Source organism: Pipistrellus hanaki (assembly GCF_964339955.1).
Source record: "Pipistrellus hanaki genome assembly, chromosome: 9".
In the NCBI taxonomy this organism is placed as follows: domain Eukaryota; kingdom Metazoa; phylum Chordata; class Mammalia; order Chiroptera; family Vespertilionidae; genus Pipistrellus; species Pipistrellus hanaki.
The window spans coordinates 21499777-21516470 of NC_140511.1; the positions used below are offsets into that span (position 1 = coordinate 21499777).

At 34.7% G+C, this 16694-nt stretch overlaps 1 protein-coding gene across 5 annotated transcripts in view; it reads right to left on the reverse strand.

The window, feature by feature from the left end:
• Positions 1-765: 765 nt before the first annotated feature.
• The window catches only part of CEP126 (centrosomal protein 126), a 52321-nt gene continuing 36392 nt past the window's right edge, over positions 766-16694 (reverse strand). The window contains exons 7-11 of one of the 5 annotated variants that reach the window (XM_084893578.1): positions 13867-13979; positions 10989-11064; positions 8300-8509; positions 5342-5406; positions 766-1176 (exon numbers count right to left, since the gene is read on the reverse strand). In XM_084893578.1, the coding sequence (XP_084749704.1) occupies positions 1114-1176; positions 5342-5406; positions 8300-8509; positions 10989-11064; positions 13867-13979 (527 nt within the window). In that variant the 3' untranslated portion in view covers positions 766-1113. Of the gene's footprint in view, positions 1177-5341; positions 5407-8299; positions 8510-10988; positions 11065-13866; positions 14052-16694 lie in introns of those variants that run through there. The other 4 variants (XR_014795870.1, XM_084893579.1, XR_014795871.1 and 1 more) reach the window with 4 other exon arrangements.

Genomic DNA, 16694 nt, shown 5'->3' on the forward strand with positions numbered 1-16694 from the left:
ATTCAGCTTGGAAAAGTCTAGATGAGAGTATGAAGTAGAAACAGTTGAGGGGAAATAAAAGGATGTATGAGACAGTCATAATTCTATACATATATTTTTTTAGAAATTATATAACTTTTGTCTTTGTTTCTATACTTTAAAAAACAACCTTCTAGATCCAGAGACATAAAAGCATGGAACAGACTGTCAAATCTCGGAGGGAAGGCAGGGATGGGTGGGAAGAACTTGTATGCATATTTGCATAACCCATGGACACTGACAATAGGGTGGTGAAGGCCTGGGGTGGGGTGAGGGGTGGGGCAGAGGCAGGCTAGAAGAAGTAAATGTGGGAAAAAGGGGACATATATAATACTTTCAACAATAAAGATTAAAAAAAAATTTGTGGCAAAAACCCCAAATAAAAACCAAAACCAAAAACCAAAACAAACAAAAAACCAACCTTCTAGTATAACTGGTTTCCCCAAAAGACATTTCTCCTGGGAAAAGAACATATTGATTAGGCAATTCAAGTAATCCAGTGGGGACTGCAATTGTTTTATATTTACCATTTACCCTGTGAGCCTTGCTAGTGAAGTCAGTTCTTTAGACACCAACAAAAATTAAAATGATAATTAATTTCTGACATGCAGAATTGAAAACAAGACTCCTTGGTAACAACTCCAAAGTATGGAGATCCTTCAAAGTCCTAAACAAATAGTTTTACTATTAGTGACAGATATTAATTATAAACTTCATATACCACTGTACACAAATTTAATAGGATTTATTGGAAATTTCAGAAAAACAAAGCTTCTCAACTGTAGCTAATAATTTGAATAACAAATTAGCCTTCATTTTCTTTTTAAATATAATGAATTTATTTCTAGTAGCATACTCATGAAAAACAATATTTCCACTCATTAAAAATATATTATCAATAAAAATACATAATAAAGTATAATTTGTAGCAAAAATGTAAACTAGTTAATTTATTTCTATTACCCATGTTATACTTTACCTTTAATTTATGGTTATAGTGTTTTAATCATTAACAAAATACATAAATAAATGATATATTTACAGGTTTTAAAAAATAGTGATTTCATTTCATTTAATAGTTACTGGTACATTTCATCAGTATTTTCTGTGCAATCTGGATCCAAGGTTGGGGGACAGACCGGTCCTTGGCTGCATGTTCTGTAACATAATTTCAGAATATTCTTTTACTGTTGTATTATGGATTTTGCAGTGGATCTCCTTATAGATTACAGGTTTTAATAAGGTTAAATGCATAATGAAAACTCTCAAATGCTACATATGCATTAATCTGAACACAGAATACCACCTTATGTAAGACATCTGACTAATTATAATAATTCATAAAATTCACTCTTTGCTATTGGTAAAAGTTGTTTAAGAGGTTTTTAAAATCATAATCTGATGTGTAAATGTTTAAAATTTAATAATTTTATTTTCTATAGCAAGTACTTGTAACTCATATAGTACCTTAGGAGTGGTTTAACAACATGCATTGGGCTAAAGAAGTTGCTTGAGCCAGGACCAGTTTGGCTCAGTGGATAGAGCGTCAGCCTGCGGATTGAAAGGTCCCGGGTTCGATTCCGGTCAAGGGCATATACCTTGGTTGCAGGCACATCCCCAGTGGGGGGTGGGCAGGAGGCAGCTGATCGATGATTCTCTCTCATCGATGTTTCTGGCTCTCTGTCCCTCTCTCTTCCTCTCTGTGAAAAATCAATAAAATATAAAAAAGAAAAAAAAAAAAGAAGTTGCTTGAAAGGTAATTGTCCAGAGTGCATTAAATTTATTTAAAAAAGTAAGTAAAATATTCCAAATGAAAATTCTGCTTTATAAAATTCATAGTTTTTACATTGAAAAGTCATGGCAGGTGCCCTGAGGATGCCCCGCAGTAACTCTACTACACTACACTGTTTGCATATTATCTCTATTAGAATATAAGTAACTTGAGGACAGGAAATGTTTTCCTCTTCCTAGTCTAAGTCCTAGCAGAGAGCCCGGCACATGGCAAGATTTAGGCACTATCTAGAAGAGACCAATATAACTTAAAAAAAAAAAAAAAAATCATACTGCTATGGTTGCCAAAAGGACAGGACAAACTAATTTTGGACAGAGCAAAGCTTGGGCTGAACAAGCTGTTCTAGAAGGGATGACACCAAGGCCAATTCTCAAAGAGTCAGAGAAAGGCTTTTATGAGAGCAATCCCTGAGAGGCAGTGGGAGCAGCGTGGGCCCCGGAAGGTGCAGAGTTCTGGGATCAGCCTGTACTCAGCAGTGTGCGAGTTCTGAGCTGAGAAGCAAATGGAGGTGAAAATGGAAAGGTTCTTGAATGCAGTTCTCCTGAGTTTTGTCTTTTTGATAATTGGTAACCACTGAGGGTAGGTTTTAAGCAGGAGAGTGATATGTTCATGTTTTAAAAAGAATTATTCTGGTAGTAATAGGGTGTAAGATGTACCGGAGAGAGCAAACCTAGAGGCGGTTGAAATGGCCCAGAAGAGACATGATGAATTCTTAAACTAAGACACTATCAGTAAAGAATGGAGAGGAGTGAATGGATTTGAGATGCACTTAGTGTTACTGGAAGATTTACTGAGAGAATGAGAAGCTCGGATGAGACTTCTAATTTTTATCTGGGAAATATGGTGGATGATGGTGTCATTAATTGAAATAAGAAATAAACTGATGAACAAAATAGATTCAGAGACATAGAAGCATGAAACAGACTGATGAATTTTGGAGGGAATCCAGGGGTGAGTGTGGAGAGATTAACGGGAAACTTATATGCATACTAGAAGCCCAGTACACAAATTTGTGCACAGGTGGAGTCCCTCCATTTGGCTGACAACTGGGGCTGATCAGGGCCGTCTCGCCCAGTCTCAGTTGGGGCCAATTGGGGCTGGCCAGCTAGGGGGAGGGACCAAGGGAGGTTGGCTGGCTACGGGAGGTTGGCTGTGAGAGTGCATTGACCACCAGGGGATAGTTCCTGTGTTAAGCATTTGCCCCCTGGTGGTCAGTGCATGTCATAGCTACCAGCCGGTCATCTGGTCATAACAGTTGCTTAGGATATATATTATATATATATACACACACACACATACATATACATACTGCCCATGGACACAGATAATAGTGTGGTGAAGGCCTGGGAGGGTGCAAGATCGAGGGGGTCAATGTAAAAAAAAAGGGGGGGGGCATCTATAATAGTTTCAACCATAAAGATAATTATAAAAAGTAGAACATAGTTTGTGGGGTTGTGGAGGCAGTGAGGGGAAAGTGTAGATCCGGGCCCTGCCACTGACCAGCTCTAGGATTTGAGGACATTATTTGATGTCCCTAGTTTAGAAGATTAAACGAAAAGAATATGTGTGACAACAATTGGCACAGTACTTTTCTTTTTTAATATATATATATATATATATATATATATATATATATATATATATATATTGATTTCAGGGAAAGGAAGGAAGAGGGAAGAGAGATAGAAATATCAATGATGAGAGAGGATCATCGACTAGCTGCCTTTTGCATACCCCCTATTGGGGATTGAGCCAGCAACCTGGGCATTTGCCCTGACTGGGAATTGAACTGTGATCTTCTGGTTCATGGGTTGATGCACAACCACTGGGCCACACCAACCAGGCAACACAGTACTTTTCTGTGGTAGGAATCCAGTACTTTTCTGTGATAAGAATTCTTGCTAAGCTGAGAACTTCAGTTTCTGAATTAACTACACAATACATTGTCAATTGTAAAGCTAGACATCCTATATAATAAAAGCCTAATAAAAGTGTCCAAACATTTGTTCAACCTTTCGACCAGTTGCTATGACACACACTGATCACCAGAGGGCAGATGCTTAGCTTGCTGCTGGGGTCTGGCCAATCAGGGCTGGGTGAGATGGGCCAGACATGCCCTGGAGCCCTCCTGTGATCCCTCTCCAGCCCTGACGGTGCACGAGTGGGGTCCCTCAGCTGGGTCCCTAATGCTCATCATTAACTTTTCAGTTATTTGTCAGCTACTCTAGCAATATAATAACATCAATGTATTCAGTAGAGTAATTTGCTGATTAGGTAACTTTCTCTTCCTATTGAGAATTTATAATGCATGATCAGTTAGTCATCTGTGGTTAGTACACTGTTTTCAAGTTGAGCTGAGGTGTATAGGAGAGTGATCTCAGTTACTGCAGGTCTTACTCTCAAAATGAGGTAAGAACCATAAATGTGCTAATATACCGAACATTGTCAGTTAAAATTCAGACACAGAAAAACTATCACTGCAAAAATTACTTAATTTGCTGAATTGATAGAAATGAAAATTTGGTCAAAAAAATCCAAATTAGCATGAAAAAAGTAGCCATGAAAAATAATATACCAGAAGTCAAAGTAACCACTGCCAAATGAGTTGTGTTTAAATTACAGCATCATAAATGCCACATCAGAAAGACTATTTCTAAGAAACATGTGTCCAGTGGTTAAAAGATCTTCAGGAGGCAGGGACAGTCTTTTTCTACTTCCTATTATTCACCACTTTACTCAGAGCATGCAGAAATCTGAAATGCAGATAAATGTATAACTTCATGTAAAAGTAAGAAATGAAGTATACCGCATAATCTTCTTTTTTCCTGTCAAGATTTCAGAACTGAGAGTACATAACGGAAAAACAATTGAACAAACATGCAATTAATTCTCTAACAAAACGTTTCTTTGTTGAAGACCTAAATTGAGGATGTGCCTTTTATAAACCTGAATGTCTCCTATCACTTCTAGGCAGACATGATTTCTTCTTCCTGTGATTCCCTAAGACTATGCAGCACAGTCTTAGCTTACCTGTATTATTTCCCTGGATATACTGTCCACGTGTGTCTTTCTCCTTTAGACTGAAAATTCTTGACTCACTGTTTTTCGTATATATAATCTTTACCAGGATCCAATGCCAAGGTAAAAACAAAATTCAGAGCAGTAGGGTCTAGTTTTGAACTCTGAAGACATGGAAAGGATATGGGCAATGATGGGATCATTGCCAATGAAATTTCTTAGCAATTTTCCGATTAGGCTACATATCTAAAATTATTTGAAAACTAGCACACTGATACCTGTTCCTGTTCTCATGAAACACTCTGGATATTAAAATACTTACAGTTTTTTTTTTAAAATGAGAGGATATTTGCTAGATTCCAAGAGAATGTCTTATAATTGAAAGTTGATTGAGGAAAAAAACTCCCTAAAAACTAATCTCAAAAATTAATATCAATATAGGATTCTTATATATACAATCATGAAGTTTCCTAAAAAGGAAAACAAAACAAAACACCTTCTTAAAATACTTACCAGCAATGGCATTATTTGTAAAGCATTTTTAATGGATGGATTTTTGCAAATGGTTGCTTGTACATCTGAAATAATTATAATAATACAAAATATAATTGCTATGTTTATTGAAAGAGAAGAATGACTAAATCAAATACTAAATTCTGATGTAACAAAATATTCAACATTGAGTAAGAAGAGAATTATTTCTATTATTCCCAGAAGTAGTCTTTAGACTTATATTAGAGTAGGGAATAGAATTTGATTAAGAATAATACATAAAACTTATGTTGATAAAAATGTAATTTTAGTATTTTGATTATTCTATAACAATCTTTATTCAAATGCTAGGTTTTCTTCATTTTTTCCTTGTATTCTTTAAAAAAACACACCAAAGAGCCGAAATCGGTTTGGCTCAGTGGTAGAGCGTCAGTCTGCGGACTGAAAGGTCCCGGGTTCGATTCTGGTCAAGGGCATGTACCTTGGTTGCAGGAGGCAGCTGGTCAATGTTTCTCTCTCATCGACATTTCTATCTCTCTATCTCTCTCCCTTCCTCTCTGTAAAATATCAATAAAAAATATATTTAAAAAAAATAAAAAAACACACCAAAGAAATAAATTTCATTCTTGGAACATCTTAGGAAAGATATGTTTATTTTGTTATAGAGACACAAAAAAGTTCGACTCTTGCCTTTTCAATATTTAGGCTTCTGTCTATATGATAGCAAGGGTCTGGCAAAAGCGAGAAAATTTCAGGCAGAACCTTTAGCAGGAAGCATTTAAATATATGGAAATATATAATAGAAAAAAACCCCTACTTAAAAACTGACTTGAGGGTTTTTTACCTTTTTCTGCATGATTTTGTATTTTAAACTCACAGCTTTAGTTCTATATTGCTTTTGTGTTGTAGTACCATTTTGTTAATATATTTTAAGATTTAATTTTAGAATTAACAGAGTATATAATACATGTATATTTTAATGAATTATATAGCCAATGTCTGTATAACCACCTAGATTAATAAAATTGAACAATATCCCTTCTATAGTGCCCTGTGGATTGCACTCCTTTCCCTGGTTCACACAGAGGTAACCTAGTATTCGGACTTCCTTCATAGTTTTAACACATATGTATACATCCCCCAAAGAATACTGTTTAGTTTTGCCCATTTCTGAACTTCATATAAATTAAATTGGACTGTCTTTATTCTCCTGTGATTTTCCTCAAAATTATATATTACCTAGATTCATCTATGATGATATTTGTAGATGTTAATTTTCCTTGCTGACTGGTATTCCCAGAGCATTTAAAATTTCCAAAGTTTGGCTTTGATTGTCTCTATATACTTAACAAGTTTCCTGATGTACATGTGCAGGGCTTTATCTAGGATATGCGTGTGGAAGTAAAATTGCTGGTTGTCGGATATGTTTATGTTCAGTTTATTAAGTGGTGGCAAAACATTTCCCAAACAGGTTGCCCCAGTGTACACTTCAACCAGCATTATAGGTGAGCTCCAATTGCTTGCATCTTTACCAACACTTAGCATTGCCAGGCTTTTAAATTTAGCTCTTTTTGATGAGGATATATCTCATTCTTTTAATTTGCATTTTCCTATCTTGAATGAAGGTAAATATCTATCAATGTTTATTGTCATTTGCATTTCCTTTGTTGTGAAATTCCTCAAGTCTTTTTCCTCCTATTTAAAAAATATTTTTATGGATTTCAGAGAGGAAGGGAGAAGGATAGAAACATTAATGATGAGAAAGACTCATTGATTGGCTGCCACAAGTACACCCCCCACTGGGGACTGAGCCCACAACCCGGGCATGTGCTCTTACTGGGACTTGGACTATGATCTGGTTCAGAGGTCGATGCTCAACCACTGAGCCATGTTGGCCAGGCTCTCCTATTTTTTTGAGTTGTCTTTTATTCTTATTGAATTATAGTTCTTTACATATTTTGAATGAGTCCTTTATCCTATGTATTATAGTTTCTCTTATTTGTGAACTGTCTTTACATACTTTTAATGACATTTGATATGAACAGAAGTTTGTGATTTTAATATAATCAAATTTATTTTCTCCTCTATGGATTATGTTCCTTTTGCTCTGTTTAAAAATCTGTCCTTACCCCAAGGCTAGAAAATACTTACTTATCCTCTTATAAGCTTTATATATTTTCATTTACATTTAATCTTGGAACTTATTTTTATGTATGGTATCTTGGTAGGGATTCAATTTAATTTTCTATTTTGTATCCAATATGGAAAGACAAACAGCTTGTCTCAAAATGACCCCATAAGTTCTTCATAGCTAGGATCCAAAAACAGGATCCATGTGAGAGGGGCTGTGCCTAAATCCAACTTCCTATGAAATCAGTAGCATAATATATGGTCCATTATTGTAAATATTTTATATGTATTTTGATCAAGTTTGTTAATCATGTTTGATTCTTATATATCTATTTGATTTTTTTGGTCTATATCAATTACTAACCATGTAAAAAAATTCTCTCACCATGGCTAAAAATATTTTACATATTTTGAGGCTATGTTCTTAAATACATACAAAGTGAAAATATGTATATATTCTCTGGAACTACAACTTTTGACCATCACAAAGTTATTTTTTTTATCTGTACAGCCATACTTTCTGCTTTATAGTCAAATTTGTCTGATCATAATACATTTAAACCAGTTTCCTTTGGTTAGAATTTGCTTGCTAGAATTTATTTTCCATCTTTTTTATTTTAAGCTTTTCCATATCCTTATGTTTTAAATATCTTATTTATAAACAGGATATGAGTATGGTGTAATAGTATGGCATATTCAAGTATATTTTTAATTGCTATTTACTTGATTTAAGAGGTGATAATCTGGATACATTTTGTATTTTTAATACTTAAGCTAAATGAAATTTTAAATTAAAATAGTAAGTAGAAAATGTAACCCTTCTTACAAAAGGTGTTCTCCCACACTTACAGAATAACCTTTCATTGAGACGATTAAGGGACTGCAGGACCTTCTGCTCTTCAGCTGATAGTGCACAGATGTTCAATTGCTGGGTCTTATTTAAAGCCAGATTTGTTTTCTGTAGCTGCTTGTTACTCATGACAGACAGAATGTCATCCTCAGTCACTGAAGATTTCACTAGGTTTTCAGCCATCAAAAACTCAGAAGTACTGTCTGAAACTAAAGAAACTTAACATTAACTACTCTTTGATTCCTATTTGTCTTTAGGATCAGCAAATATACATACTTAACTGACATGTCTATATCTATTCATTTCACTAACAGAAACCCAGTGAATCTTCTGTTACTTTGCATTTTGTTTATCAGGACCCTCTATATTTAGCATTTCCCCATCCCCAACTTTTTTAAAAAAAGATATCCAAATGATGGCATTGAGGACATAACAAGTGTTACCTGAAGTAAAGAAAAAATACATTCTGTTAAAATTATTTTGTGTAGTTTTGTAACTCATTTGTAGTACAAAGGGGAAATAAAGTAGACCGTCTTTGCAACAGCAATTAAGATGAGTTATAAATAAAAGAGTAAGAGAAAATAAATTTAAAGGAAGATTAGAAAATGAGATAATCAGCTGAACAGGACAACCTAGAAACAGATCAAATTAGTTATAAGAACCTAATACTTGATCAAAGATGAGATAAAAGAAAGATAAAAATTAGCTTGTTATTTAAAAAGAATCAACATGGAGTTTCATTTCACATCATCCATTTAAACAAATTCCAAAGAAATTAAAGAATTAAACTTAATCTAAAGGAAAAAGAAACACTTCTAAATTTCTATATTGAAAGGTTTTTTGAGCTAAAAAAAATAATGGAGAAATCACTATAAAATACCGAAAACATGTTTATTTATTTATTTTTTAAAATATATTTTATTGATTTTTTACAGAGAGGAAGGGAGAGATACAGAGAGCTAGAAACATCGATGAGAGAGAAACATCAACCAGTTGCCTCTTGCACAACCCCTACTGGGGATGTGCCCGCAACTCAGGTACATGCCCTTGACCGGAATTGAACCTGGGACCTTTCAGTCCGCAGACCGACGCTCTAACACTGAGCCAAACCGGTTTCGGCTGAAAACATGTTTATTAAAGGCCAGTCTTCCCTAATAGACTTTAAATTTTTGAAGGGCAAGAATTTTGTATGTTTTGTTCATTATTGTATTATTGTATATCCAATAGTTGGCTGCAGCTGGAAATTGGCTTTCCTAATCATTTATTGCATGAAAAAAATAAAAATAAGACCTCTATATATAATAATAAAACATAAGTGCAATAAAATACAAATAATAAAGTAGTAAAAATATTTGCAATCAATATAAGGATTAGAATCCTTGATATTTAAAGAATTTTTAGAAGTTGGTAAGAAAATACAAAAATACAAAAATTCCAATATCTATAGGGAAAAGGAATATAAAGAAATAATTCACCAAAAATTAATATACATATGAAAACAAGTATATTAATAAACAATGTACAAATAAAAACAAACAAAAAATCACATCTTTTCCTGTGATATAAGCAAATAATATAAGTGATATATATCAAGTTAATACATACCCCAGAACTGAATAATAATAATACACTCAGGAAAATACTTTAGTAATATATATGAAAAGCCATAACAATACTTACATGCTTTGATCCAGAATTTATTTAGTACAAACTTTTATTCAATAAATATTTATTAGGTGCCAATTACATGCCAATTACTATAATTTTAATTCTGAGAATCTAACTTATGAAAAGAATTGAAAAGTTAGAAAAAGGCTTATCCTATCTAATAAAAGAGTAATATGCAAATTGATCATCATTCTAACACACAAGATGGCTGCCCCCATGTGGACACAAGATGGCCAGCAGGGGAGAGCAGTTTGCAGCAATTACCAGGCTGGCAGAGGAGGGAAGTTGGGGGCAACCAGGCCTGTAGGAAGGGCAGTTGGGGGGAGACCTAGGCCTGCAGGGGAGAGCAGTTGGGGAGAACCAGGCCTGAGGGGAGGGCAGTTAGGGGTGACCAGGCTTGCAGGGAATGGCAATCAGGGGCAATCAGGTTGGCAGGGGAGAAGTTAGGGGCAATCAGGCTGGCAGGGGAGCAGTTAGGCATCAATCAGGCTGGCAGGGGAGTAGTAGGAGGTGATCAGGCTGGCAGGCAGAAACGGTTAGGGACAATCAGGAAGGCAGGCAGGCGAACAGTTGGGAGCCAGCAGTTCTGGATTGTGAGAGGGATGTCCGTCTGCCCATTTAGGCCCGATTCCAATGAACATCCTTTGAGGGGTCCCAGGTTGGAAAGGGTGCAGTGGTGGCAAGAGCCTCTCTTGCCTCCACGGCAGTGCCAAGGACGTCTGACCGAAGGCTTATGGACTGCAAGAGGGCACAGGCCAGACTGAGGGGCACACCCAGCTCCCCCTCCCTGCCGAGTGCATGAATTTTCCATGCACCAGGCCTCAAGTGTAGAACTATGTTTGGTACATTACAACTTAGAATAAAGAAAAACTGGCAACAATCTATTTAAATGAGCAGGGGAAGGAGAATTAAGTCCCAAGTGGTACTTGAACACTGACATAGTATGTTAGTATTTGGGAAAATTCATATAAGAAAAAAAAAATCCCCTGGTCAGGGGAAAATGTTTAAGCTAAAACATACCTTCTTCAATATTAGAAGTATCCAGTGTAGCTTCTTTTGGCTTACTTGAACTTAGTTGGATGCTTTGTCCAAAATTCTATAAAAATAGAATATTAAATCAACATAAGTCGGTATTTAAATTTCATGATATATACATGGACTTTAAAAAGTCAGGAAAAGTGTTATTTGCTATATATATTTTCAGTTACCACTATTCATGTAAATTATATATATTTTCTTAAAATATTAATCGATAATTACTGAGATAAGACCTTCCTATAGTACCTAAATATTTTTAAAAATGTTTAATTTCAATTTTGAAAACTTTTCAGGTTGCAGTGTTGTCTTGGATATTTGGAAGAAAGAAGTAATTTGGGTGGTAATCAAAAATGTTAATTAAAGAAAAGTTAAAAACTACTTTAATGTTTATTTATCTACTTGATTTATAATAGTACAGGTGAATCACTACTGCCAGCCTAAAGCCTTGGATTATGGCTAAGACAAGAATAGGTTAAGTATTTTAGTGACAAAACTTAAAGCAGAAAGAGCTGCATAGAACTGGGAAATGGGAAATCTCAGAGCTCTGGCCATCAGTACACCCATTCAACACTCTCAGGAATACCCACGCTCCTTCCCTGGATATGCTCTACTTTGCTTCTTTACTCCTGTTTCACTTTAAGAAATGACCTTTTCACCGAAAGCAGTTTGGATCAGTGGATAAAGCACTGGGCCTGCGGACTGGAAGGTCCCAGGTTCCATTCCGGTCAAGGGTATGTACCTTGGTTGCGGGCACATCCCCAGTAGGAGGTGTGCAGGAGGCGGCTGATCAATGTCTCTCTCTCATCGATGTTTCTAACTCTCTATTCCTCTCTCTTTCTCTCTGTAAAAAATCAATAATATATATATATATATATATATATATATATATATATATATATATAAAGAAATGACTTTTTCACTGATAAAACTGCCTTGCTATAACCATACCTCACCTTTGATTATTTTGTTCTGAAGAGTAGCTGATGCAGGTTTCCTCAACAGCCCTCCCTCAGTAGCTCTCATAGCCTAGCCTCATCCTCATTATAGACTTGAAACACCCTGGACTGAGACCGTGGCACAAAGTGGTAACTGTGCTTTTTCTATCTTTCACTGATCTTTTAGATTCTCCACACAGAAGTGGTGGGCTGGGAAAAATGAGGGATGACAAAATACATTTTCTAACACAAGGTGACAGGGACCAGTGCTATAGTAACTGAACCCCACAGTACAACTAAAACCAAAATACAACACCCTCCACACTCCCACAAAACCCCAAATCAAAGAAAAACAATGAAATTGAAAAATTAAATTTCAAACTTGATTTTGCCTCAGGAATACAGACCTGTATTCTAAAGCTAACTTCAGAACATGTGTAAAGTGGGTGTGTGAATGAAAGTGGAACTAAGGCTTCTGGAAAGAAGGACAAAAATAGAATTCTAAAGACTAATATAAAATATAAAGGAGGATGACAGAAGAACAGCATAAAACCGGAAAAATAAAGATAAATTTAGAGAGGGCACAAATAACAGCCACTTAAAATTTAGTTTGCGTAATTTTTTATAACTACATTTAAATTTAAGCTATATTAATAAAAATAAAGAAAAAATAATTTTTTTAAGTTTATATATTTTGAGATGTTTGATGTGAATAACATGGAAGTTAAAAAAGGATTTAATATTTATAAACATGAAGTTAGGTTTATAATAAGTACTATGCTTTATATTAAGCAGTAAGAATATATTGGTAAAGGACAACTTAATTTACTTAAATAAATGATTTTTTTGCTGATAAGATATATCATGCTTGATTGTTCTCCATATTAATAATTTTGTTTACATAAAAATCAATAGTTTTTACAATATAAAATAATGGGATCATCAACCTATAACTTGAAATATAAATTCCTCATAAGGCACTATTCCAATTTTATTAAAAAACATTAGAAGTTATATTTATAGTAGAAACTCCAAGTAAAATGCTATTCACTCACATATCTAGAATTTTTAATATTTTATATTCAATCTTTGGATCAAGATAGACCCTTAGAAAATGTAATATCTAGGTCACATTTATTTAGCTCTGATAGAATTATCTTCACTAATTTTAAAATTAATAGTATTGTGCTTTTGACTTTCATTGGAGATGTCTATTTCAAACAGCCATATGAAACTTCCTATTCATTTGTTATTATTAATAGGGTTATGTCCATTATGAACTTCAAAGTTCACTATAGAAGATCCTCAATGGTAAATGTCTTTTAAATAGTATAACTCAAACAAATTCATTATCAATATCTGATGAGACCAGTATAACATCCTTTTTTTTTTTTTTACCATGTCTTCCAGGAAACTCAGACCAAACAGGATATTTAAACACAGGAAACTATATTAGTCTTTATGATTAGCATACTAGCACTTGCTTCCTCTACCCATGCATCTAATTTCGTAATGTATATTTAAATAACTTTACTGTGAATAACCTCAGTTTTTTCCCAGAGCTGACCACATCTATAATAATAAAAGTGTAATATGCTAATTAGACCAGACATCCTTCCAGACATCTGGGACCGCGAGGGAAGCCCGGGTTCCGGGTGCCAGAGGGAAGCTGATGCCAACAGCCGGAAGAAGGAAGGCCTACTCTTTTACGAATTTCATGCATCGGGCCTCTAGTAACAAATAATTATAGTACAGCAAGCTCCCAGCATAGAGATTCCAAGGTTGCTTGACAATGACTTTGGGTATACTTATATTTCTGTTGTGGGGCACAGTTTATAGCAAGAGCAGAATCCTTGAACAGAACAGTCTGTTTTCCAAGCAATTTTCGACCATTCAATAGAGATTTTTACTAATAATGTACTTACATTCATTTGCTCACTGCACTTCTGTCCTACAGATCCAAGGTTTTGTTTTCTCTGCTCTAAAAGATTTCTTTGTTTATTTTCAACAATTCTTTTTCTTCTCATAATAGTAGAATCTTAAATAAATGCCAGCACAATATCAAATTTATACGAGTAAGTAGTATATCCACCACAAACTTCCAAATTACCTTCAAACATCACAGAAAAGTCTGTTTCAAACTTTTATTGCTTTACCTACTATTCTCTAACAGGGCACAGTTACAATGATGAATTAAAATCTCTGCTGGGTTCTGACTGAGTAGCTCAGTTACTTACAGCATCATCCCTATATGCCAAGGTTGTGGATTCATCACAGTCAGGACACATACAGGATGCAACAATGAATGCATCAACAAATCACTCCCTCTCCCTCTCCCTCTCCCTTCCTTTCCCTCTCCTCTTCCCACTTCCCTCTCCTGCCTTTCTCTATCTCTCAACTCAATAAATTAAAAAGATTATATAAAAAAGAATCAACCAATGAATGCAAAAACAAGTAGAACAATAAACTTATGTTTTTTTCCCCTCTCCCTCTTTAAAAAAATTAAAAAACTAAAAAATAATCTCTGCTTTTGAGGGTTACAGTTTAGAGCAGTGACTTCCATAGTGTGGTGCATCACCAAAATCAACCACTGTTGTGCATGAAGAACATATTAGAATTCTACTATATTGATTACCTAGAAGTAATATTAAACTTTATATTATGGTAATACAGTTGACCCTTGACCGGGGGCGGGGGGGGGGGCGCTTTTAGTGGCACTGATCACCTATGCAGTGGAAAATCCTGTATAATTTAAGTTGGCCAAACGTGGATGGGAAATTTGTATATGGTTAGCACTATCACCCTTGTCAGTGTGCAAGGTAAATGGTCACATATTGCACACAAATACAAAGTTATCTTGGGGCAAGAGATTCTAAGTGTGTGAAGTTGGCAGTGTTATTTATATGTGCACTTTTGCATTCTTCAATGTTCTAAATTTTATATGTGCTTTGGTTAAGTAGATTATGGATATCTCATATTATCTGAATGAGTCCTCACAAAATGAGAAAGAGGCTAACAAGATTTTTGTAGAGTTTCCATTACAAGTGTAATGTTTTATTATTTAAAGTGAGTGGTGGGTACATGAGTATATTATTTTTCTATGCTTTTTGTATAATATTAAAATATACATTTGCCCTAGCTGGTTTGGTTCAGTGGATAGAGTGGTGGCCTATGAACTCAAGTGTCCCAGTTTCAATTCCAAGCAAGAGTAAGTGTCTGGGTTGCAGGCTCAATCCCCACTGTGGGGGGCGGACAGGAGGCAGCTGATACATGATTCTCTCTCATCATTGATGTTTCTATCTCTTTCTTCCTCTCCCTTCCTCTCTGAAATCAATAAGAATGTATTTAAAAATATAAATTGCAAAATCAGAGATCAAAAGTAATACAAATAATGCAAGTATTGGTGAATAAGAAAGGCATAACTGACACATCTCTTATTCTCACTGTAAACTCTTTGCCACATAATGATAACGACAGTATAATTATGTTTGTAACAAAATGAGGATCACAATTAAAAATTAAAAAAAAATAAACTTCACCCTAAATACATATTGTACCTGGAGGTATTAGCTAATGATGGCATATGAAGTGGAGTCATCTATATTGATAAGGCATTTGAAAAAGATTAAAAGAAAAAAAGATATTTGAAACTAAGTATTCAGAGGATTATTAATAATATATGATAGAAAAAAGTATTTTATCTATAAGACATGAAAGAGGTGAAGTAATAACCGACCCCACAGATGTACACAGGATTATAAAAAAAAATACTATGAAAACTTTACTCCAAACAACCTAGACAAAATAACATAGTCCTAGAAAAATACAATCTTCCAAAATTCAATTAGGAAGAATAAAAAACCTGAATAGGACAGTAACTACCGATGAAACTAAAGCAGTAATCAAAAACCTTCTAGCAAACAAAAGCCCTGATCCAGATAGTTTCACAGGTGAGTTTTATCAAACATTCAAAGAAGGACTAAAACCTATCCTCCTCAGACTATACCAAAAAATTCAAGAGGAAGGCACATTTCTAAGCTCTTTCTACAAAACTAACATTACCCTAATCCTAAAACAAGAGAAAGACACTACAAAGAAAGAGAACTACAGGCCAATATCCCTCATGAACATAGATGCTAAAATCCTCAACAAAGTTCTAGTGAATTGGATCCAGCAATACATTAGAAAGATTGTACACAACGACTAAGTGGGATTTATTTCAGGGATGCAAGGCTGGTTCAATATCCGCCAACCAATAAACATGATACATCACTTAAACAAATTGAGAGACAAAAATCACATAACCATGTCAATTGATGGAAAAAGCAATTGATAAAATCCAATACCCTTTTTTTTTTTTTTATTAAAAACTCTCAGCAAAATGGGAATAGAGAGATCCTATCTTCATAATAAAAGCTTTATATGACAAACTTACAGCCAACATCATACTCAATGGGCAAAACCTAAAACCATTTTCCCTAAGATCAGGAACAAGTCAGGGATGCTGACTTTCACCACTCCTGTCCAACATAGTACTGGATGTGCTAGCCATAGCAATCAGACAAAAATAAAAAATAAAAGGCATCCAAATTGGAAAAAAAAGTAAAACTGCCATTATTCACAGATGCCATATTGTACATAGAAGACTTTTAAGACTCCATCAAAAAACTATTAGGTTTAATAAGTCAATTTGGCAATGTAGCAGGATACAAAATTAATATCCAGAATTCTATGGCTTTTTTTATACACCAAC